Raw genomic sequence first — 9103 nt, forward strand, 5'->3', positions numbered from 1 at the left:
GATTGTTGTATGTTGTGTCCATGCCAGGAACTCAACGATATTGGTCCTGGACATAAGATGAGTAAGTTAGTGTGTGACTAGGAAATAATTAATAATTAGTACCGCTGTCTGGTTTTATAGTACATCAATCAAGGATTGCTGCACCAGGTACCATTGCTGGGATCGTGTGTCTAATTAATTCTCCAGGCAGCAGATTGGTACAGACCAACCTGTTGTCATCTTCCAGGAGATTGGTGTTTTAAATTTTACCTGGGACTCCCATATGCATAAGAATGAAGAAAGCATACTAAGAGTTACACTGTTTTCTGCTATGGAGAATTGTTATCCAAGATTTTAAAGAAGTGAGATGAGAAACTAATTGCAAGTTCATAATGAGAATCTATAAAGAAGATAACAAATATTTTTAGTTAAATCATAGAATACTAGAATACTAATGTTGAAAGTTAAATTTCAGAACATTAGCTATACCTCATGTTTACATGTAGTCATCTGAAGCCTGGAGGGCTGAGGCTAGGTAACTTGCCCAGAGTCATCCAGCTAGCTAAGATCGTATTTGACTATTGGTTTGACCTTGTTACTTACAGTATAATCAACTGATGATAGTGCTAAGAGTGTTATTAGAAGTCTGACCCCTTGTTTCTCCTTAGAGGGCAGAATGATATCTGGCACTAGTCTTTCCTAGTCCAATTATAGCTTAGGATAGGAGTTGACAACATTTTTCTGTAAATATTTAGACTTTTTAGGCCACATAGTTCTCTGTCACATATCTTCCTCTGGGTTTTATTTCCTTAAACCCCTTTAAAAATGCAACAACCATTTTTAGCTATAAATGTACACAAAAACAGAATGTGGGCTAGCTTGGGCCAATGAACCATAGTTTATTGTCTCTGGTGTAGGATGTCAGAACCTCTGAACATTACCTCTTCTCTAACCAGGAATCCATCACTTGAAGATCAGGCTTGTGACCGAATTTACCGAGTAGGACAGCAGAAAGATGTTGTCATACACAGGTGAGTTAAGGCCCTGAGGACAATTCCTAGTGTCTGTTTTTCTGAAAGCCTTCTTTAGGTAGTATTTTAGTAGAATGTAAAGTATTTGGTGATCACATTACTCATGATGCTTCTGAGGCATACTCTTTCCTGATCGTAGTCAGGAAGAAACAAATAATCTGTAACCTTGTAGTTTGGTCACTGCCAGAGAAGAACAGGCTTGTGTGCGGCAGTCCAGGTATCCCAAGAAAGGGCTTGCCTTTTTGGTTTTTTTTGTTTGTTTGTTTGTTTGTTTGCTTTTAACTTTCATTATGACATAATCTCAGACATATAGAAAAATTTGTAAGAAGAGGAGGAGAGTACCAAAGGTTCCCGTATAATTGTGTACATGTGCATATACTTCACTTTTTTTCTGAATCATTAAAGAGTAAGTTGCAGAGATGATGCTACTTTATTCCTGAGTACTTTAGTGTGCATTTCCTGAAACTGATACTGTTTACTGATTTAATGCTATTGACATAACACTATATCTTATCAGCAGACCTTATTTAGTTTTACCCACATGTACCAGTGGTACAACAGAAGAAGATCCTAGATCCTGTAGAGCATGCAGTTGTCACAACTTTGTCTCCTTAATCTGGCATAGTGCCTCAGTCATTTTTTGTTTTATGACATTGACTTTTTAAAGAGCACAAGCTCACTATTTTGTCAAATGTTCCTCTATTGAGACCTTCCTGTCTTTAAAAACAACAAAACTTGCCTAATACTACAATGTAGCACTCTCAACTGTGACCCTTTTTCTCCTTCTTTTACATGACTCAGTTTCCTGAAGAATTTAGAAATTGCTGTCTGTTTTACTTGCTTACCTCCCATTCATTTCCTCAGTCTTTGCAAACTGGCTTTCACATTTCTTGCTTCACTTAAGCTGCTCTTGCTAAGGGGCAACATAACTTACTATCTTTTCCAAATGCAGTGATTCTTTAGATTTTTTTTTTTTTTCTCTGCTCACGATGTATGTCCTTGCCTTAAAATTTCAAGCCACTCCAGTAAGTCCAAATTCTGTATCTTTTAATTCTTCTGCCTACTAAACTTCAGGCCTCAGACATCCAAATTTCTGCTAGATATCTGAATCTGATGCCCACACATCCATCTGTATACATTCTTCCATTTGTTATTCAGCTCCTAAATGAATACCTATTATGTACCTACATAGCAAGTATAATTACATGCTCCAAAATCAAAAAGTCACAAACTGAAATTGCTTCTTTCCACACTTCAAATCTACTTTTTATTCTATATTCATTGTCTTTGTGAGTAGTTGCCACTGTTTACCTAATCAAAAGGCCAGAAATTCAACTCATCCCTCTTTCTCACTTTCCATATGCCAAGTCCTTTATTTGTGTATTCTGAATGTTTCTAATACCATTCCTTCTTCCCCCACTGCCACCTCCCTCTTTCCAGCTCTACTGATTTCTGTCCTCTCTATCATCACCAGAGAGCTCTTCCTAACTCCTCTGATTCTGAGGTTCCACTCCTCAAATTCATCAGTGGCTCTCTCTCCCTGTAGATGACATCTAAACGTCTTAGCATGACATGCAGAGCCACTTGTTATCTGGCCCCACCAGCTTCCTGAGATTTTGCTGCTGGATGATGTGATTTTCCTCCAGCATAACCTTATTCTGAAATTCAGTGCTGAGACACACACGTTCCCATTCTCTGGGATTCCCCTCCACCCCCTACCACCCCATTATCCCATCTGGCAAACCCTTGCTAATCCTACAGGTCACATATTAAGAATTAAACCCTTAATGACACCTTCCTTGATTACCCTAGACAGTTTTTCTTGATTTCCTAGACATACGTCAATAACTAGGTTTATTATTCTTGGATTTTCTTGTCTGCCTTGGATTCTTCAGAGCAAAACTCTATTCATCTCTTCGTCCCCACCCCTAGCATAGTACATGGTATATATAGCAGGTGCTTAATTCATACTTGTTGAATGAATGAGTGAATGACAATAGGAATACTTCCTTAGTTTGAAAAACCTGGTTTTTTGGTATGAAGTAGCCAAAAAAATTAGACAGTTTGTACTTAAACACGCACACATATACCTGGCAGACATTTGATAAGCCTTTCGACCTTATCAAATGGAGCTTTTTGTTTGAAAGCCAAGTTGGTATATTTTTTTGGAATAGGGATATCTTTTGCTTATTTGGGGCTTTCTTGATTACCCTAGGCTTCAGAATGAAATCACAAGTCAATTTGAGAGAAATATTTTAATAGACATATATTTAGTCGAGTGTGTTTTGATCCTTTAAACACAGGATTCTTATTCAATTCTAAGGAAACCTAACATAAATCTCATTAAAAGCTGAACATAATAGAAGTTTGAATGTGTTGTTGGATACACTGCCTTGAGTTTCTCAGAGTGCTTATTTGTTTGCTTTTTTAGGTTTGTTTGTGAAGGAACAGTGGAAGAGAAGATCTTACAGCTCCAGGAAAAAAAGAAAGATCTGGCCAAACAGGTTCTGTCTGGATCTGGAGAATCTGTCACCAAGCTCACCTTGGCTGACCTCAAAATCCTTTTTGGCATCTAAGCTCCTGTCTATAGGGTGCAGAACAGTGCCATTGCTGGTGTGGTAGGGTCCAGGACTAAAACCCTAGCATGATCCCTGAGCCCTGTTTCTTGCATTCCTTTTCACCTTCAAGCCTTAACTTTCTCCTCTCAAAATGAGGAATAATCTTGTCCCTAGAATTGAGGATGGGTTATCATATTCAACAATTAGCAATCATGTTAATCAATCAGCTTATTTAAGGAAAGACACAGAAATGAATCGTTTTTCAAATGAAAGAAAATGCCTTGGAGTTAGATGGTTTTGGAAGGCATCTCTGGCAGAATTGGATTTAAGCTTCATTAAAGCTCAAAAAACTCTGTGTTGCTTTTCTGTCCCAACCTTTTGGAGAAAGCAGTATTACCATCCCTGACACAGACTCCACCCATCTTTCCATTTCTTCATGCTGGTGAGGCCGCTCCTGTGAGCATCCCTCTGGGGTGAGCAGTCGATCCCATGGCCAGCCATTCTCTGCAGCTATTGCAGTCCAGGCAGATCTTCCTCTCAGGACTAATGTCAGGGAGGTGCTTTGCACATAAATAGATGTTAAGTATCTGTATTATTTAGCATCAGCATGTCATTTGGTATTTACATTATTGTTTCATCTAGTAATGTATCAATATCAAATGTCTGTCATTTAGGTTTTGTTGTTGTTTTTTGGTGCTAGGGATTGAACCCAGGGTGCTCTACCACTGAACTACACCCCTAGTCCTTTTTGTTTTTAATTTTGAGATAGGGTCTGAGGCTAAGGCTGGCCTTGAACTTGGGGTCCTTCTGCCTCAGCTTCCCTTGTTACTGAAATTAAAGGCACATGCCACCATGCCTATCTTGTCGTTTAGTTTTGGTTATCACCATATCATTTAGTATTTGTATCATTTGGTATCACTGATTATTTCTATCATGTACTGTCTTGTATAATTCAATGTTTGTATCATTTTTGCAGTTTGTGTTTTTTCAAATTTACATTATAGCAATTTACATTGTAGCATTTTAGTATAGTCATTTAGTATTTGTACCATTATATCATTCCATATTTGAGTTATTATTGATGTAGTCTAACAAATATGTGATAGTGTAGCAGAGGTATTGCTGTTTGTTCGCCAAACCTCATTTCCTTTTCCTCTGAGCACCCAGAGAGACTATACTTGACAGTCTTGACTGAAGTTAGGGGCCCATATTACTGAGTTCTGGTCAGCAGACTGTGGAGAGAAGAGCTGTAATAAGGCATTTCTCAACTGGCTCTACAACTTTCCACATGGCTCTTCATGCTGTTTCTTCTCTCCTTGGCCTACTAATGGAAGACTTCAAGGCCATAGGAAATGACAAAGCCATGAGTTCAGTGGCTGCTAACCTAGTTTAGGCCACAGACCCTTTTGTCAGACTTGATCCTTGATTGACTCCGTGAAACAAAACCTTCCCCGTGTGTATCTCCTTCCTTAACTTGCTTACCTACATTAGACTATGGTTTGATCAAGATGTAATTCTTTGAAGCCACTGAGATTTGGGATTGTTTATATAGCAGTACCCTGACTATAAAAACGCTTAAAAACTTATTCTTCAGAAAAGTGTTCAGATTTCCTTCTTTCCATTAGTAATCATTCCTAAAATCTTACTCTGCTAATTTCTACCAGAAAGAATCATGTGTAGTTCTTCTAGACAGAAATATTTCCTCAAAGTTGGATAAGGAAACAAAACCTGATATTAACCAGACATAGTATAGACTGACACTGGAGTATTTTTAAGTAAAGTTTCCCTCTAAGGACCAGATATTAAAGGCTTATAATATAATGTGGCCCTGGTAGGAAGAATTCTGGTCTGGACCTTTGACTTAATTCTAATTCTAGTTTCACTTTAGCTGGGTTACCCGGCCAGTGTTGGAGACTCAGGGTACGCCTCCTGGAGCACACTCCATCTTCCACCCTCATGTTCACACCTTTCTCAGAGGCCACAACGTGGGTACTTTCCTGAGCTTTGAGGGGAACTGGGACTGACAAGCCTTCTGTGCCCCATGTCATTTTGTGCCTGGCTTTTGGTATCCTGGTTATTTCTGCTTCATGTCCTAGTGACTTGAGCACTCATCATCCAGGACAAAGTGAGACATCCAGGACAGGGATGAGGACCCTGGATCCTGGCCGGGGGGAGTAGGGTGCCAACATTGACTGGGCACAGAGCAGGCCCTGAGGGGTATCCCTGGCCTGACTTCATCTTGGTGTCAGTGGAAGCCCCAGGCATATCCCTGCATAGAATAGCCACCTTACTGTGTATTTTCCTGAATGCAGGACTCCTCAGTATTTTTAGGCCATAAGTGTCAAGAAAAAGAGAACCCTAACAAAAAATAGCAGAGGGATTGTATTAGATAAGTCTGTGACAACATTTCTAGATGTGATGCATCTAAGAAGGTAATGATGGACTCTGAGAGCTGATGGTCTTTGTGCACTGTGAAGGTGACCAATCCTAAGTGACCTTCTCCCTAGGTGACTCTTCTCCCTGCTTGGTGAGGTTATATTTCTTGAGACTCAAATGGTGCCACCCTCTGGTGAACTTTCTTAGCATCAATGGCAGGGAACTGTTTTTTTTCCAGACGCCTATTTTTTAATCCATGCATGTTTCTTTTATTTGAGGTGACACATTTGCAAGATCAGATGTATTCATTTTCCCTAATGATAATGACTCACTCTGGACCATTATGCAAATGAAGGACTTTGCTTCTTATTCTCTAAGATGGTGCATCTGCTCTTGTCTCCATTCAGATGGTGGCTCTGGAAGCTCCCATATTTGAATCATCTAATGATGTATTTATGGGGGTTCCTGGGAAGAGAAAAGTTTTTTAGAATTTTATTCTGAAAAGAATACAGAGGGCTGGGGATGTTGCTCAGTGCTTGCCTACCATGCACAAGGTCCTAGGTTGGATCCCCAGCACCACAAAAAAAAAAGAAACGAGACAAAAACAGAAGTGTGTGGAGGTTGGGAGAGAACATTGCAACTGTTTTTGTTTTTGTTTTTTTCTTTTAATGTATAAGCAAGTTTACTATCCCCAGTTATCAAAATGTGTATTATCCACACCAGCTCTGTTTGGAGTAGAAATGGGCTGGCCAGGTTGTACAAATGTATAACCTAATTCATAGCAATAGAGATGGCATTTAGAGATCAGTCACCAGGAAAGGAAAGGATGGCAAATTCCCAGCTGCCATTTCCAGCACTGCATGTAAGTTCTTGGTATAAGTGTTTTTCTATGGAAATTATTTTTTCTTCTTTAAAATTTTTAAAAAATGATTGTTGGCACATCTACTTACACAGAACAAATACTGCTTGAAGAAGTCTCAGATAGACCCCGATACGATAATACTGGGTGATTTCATCACACCTCTCTCACTAATAGATCATTCAGACATGCACTAAGTAAATATTCTTCAGACCAAAAAGATACTGTCAATCAAATGGGCCTAACAGATATCTATAGAATATTTCATCCATCAGCAACTGAACTTTCTTCTCTAAGCCACACATGAATCTTTTAAATAGGACACAAAGCAAATCTTAGCATATGCAAAAAAAAATTTGAAACAATTCCTTCCATCTTATCAGATCATAATGGAATAAAATTAGAAATCAACAAAATAAAACATTTAACACATGGATTGAATAATACATTTTTGAATGAGACATGGTTCAGAAGAAAAGGGAAAATTTTTAAAAATTTAGAAACAAGACATCAAGATATATTAAAATCTTTGGGACACTATGAAGTCATCTAAGAAGAAAGTTTGTGGCATTGAGTGCCTACATGAAAGAAAAAAGGAAGGGAAAGAAAAGGAAGAAGGAAGGAAACCATGAAGATCCCAAATAAACATCCAATGTTACCTCTTTTAGACCCTAATAAAGTAAGACAAAACTAATTCCAAACCAGTAGAAGATAGGAAGTAATTAAGTTTAGAGCCAAATTGATGAAATTAAGGGGGAAAAAAAATTACAAAGGATTAGTGCAACGAAGAGTTGGTTCCTTGAAAAGATAAACAAGATTGATAAACCCTTAGGCAAATTAACCAAAAGAGAAGATCCAAATCGGAATTAAAGATGAAAAAGGAGATATTGCCACAGACTTTACTCAAATCCAGGGGATCATTAGGAACTATTCTGAAAACATTACAATAAAATGGAAAATAGACGAAACTGACAAATTTCTACACATTTATGACTTACCCAAATTGAACCAAGAAGATAGAAAAACCTAAACAGACCAATGTCAAGGAATGAGATTGAAGCAGTAATAAAAAGTCTCCCAACAAAGGAAAACTGGGACTAGATGAACGCTCAGCTATGCCAGACCTTTAAAGAAGAGATAGTAACTAAAATGCAAATATTTTTCCCTGACTCCCCCTCAGGGCCCTTGAAATGAGCTGAGTCATGTTTAATAATAGGAATAATACCATTTAATAAGTGTTGTCTCTGAGTGGGGCCCCACTTCTAAGCAGTGAACCCACCCCTTCAAGAGAATGATTATTGCTCCATCTATTTAACTCTGGGAAGTTGAGGCTGAGAAATACTGAACCATTTGCCTAAGATAATGCAGCTTTGTCATGCAGTGCTGGGATGTTACACAGGAAAGACTGCGAGGCACAATGGCCTTTGATGCTTGCTGAAAATGCAGATTCCTGGCCCCCATGCTTTTCAAAACTGACTACTTCCTAGATGGGACCCAGGAATCTACTTTAAACAAATTCCTGGGTGATTCTAACAGGTAGCCTAAGCATACAGTCTCATGAAAGCAGTACCTTTCTTAGCAGGCCAGTTTCCAAAATCAGACATGCCTGCTTCCTAAGTGTCAGCTGTCACACATCTGATATGTGGAAGTTTGACTTGTGACACTTAGGAAAATATTGAAGGAGGTGGTTTTGCACAACTCATTCTCCCAGTCAAGACTGATCTGTGACTAGCATTTTCAAAGGAAGAATTAAGCTACTGGGGGCTGCGAGTAGGGTTTGGGGCATGAGGGCTGCTGCTGTGTGTGTGTGTGTGGCGGGAGCACTACTCCCAAAGAAGGGGGTTTTGGATACCAGTCTAGTCATAGTCAGAATTCAGACATGTAAGGGGCAGCAGTTGAACACAACAGACCTATTTTTCTGTGAGTATGTCCTCCCTCCACAATGGAACAAGACAGCCTTTCTAATTAACTCGGACTTTTTGCTACAAACCCTAGTGAAAATGCACCATTTGGTTTTTGCAAGGAGGTACAAAAACTACTGAGTGTATCAGATAATCAGGAGTATTTTTCATACCTAGTAAACAGAGCTGGGCTCAGCGTCTAGGATGGATTGAAAGGGCCCAGAATCACAGGGAACCTTTTGCAGTCCTGTCCTGATGCCCAAGTGAGGGCTGAGATAGTGGCCTTGGGAAGTGTGATAGCTTTCCGTTACTGTGATGAAATGCCTGAAAAAACCAACTTAATAGGAGGAAAAGTTTAATTTGGCTTATAGTTTCAGAAGTTTTAGATTGTAGTCACTT

General features: G+C 39.0%; 1 protein-coding gene across 1 annotated transcript in view; it reads left to right on the top strand.

The window, feature by feature from the left end:
* The window catches only part of LOC306664989 (transcription termination factor 2-like), a gene marked incomplete at its 5' end in the record, with an annotated part of 38902 nt that extends 34479 nt beyond the window's left edge, over nucleotides 1–4423 (top strand). The window contains 2 exon segments of the mRNA XM_079146140.1: nucleotides 936–1010; nucleotides 3442–4423. Coding sequence (XP_079002266.1) covers nucleotides 936–1010; nucleotides 3442–3586 — 220 coding nt within the window. The 3' untranslated portion in view covers nucleotides 3587–4423.
* Between the last annotated feature and the right edge of the window lie 4680 nt (nucleotides 4424–9103).

Source organism: Sciurus vulgaris (assembly GCF_902686455.1).
Source record: "Sciurus vulgaris genome assembly, chromosome: 1".
Taxonomy (NCBI): domain Eukaryota; kingdom Metazoa; phylum Chordata; class Mammalia; order Rodentia; family Sciuridae; genus Sciurus; species Sciurus vulgaris.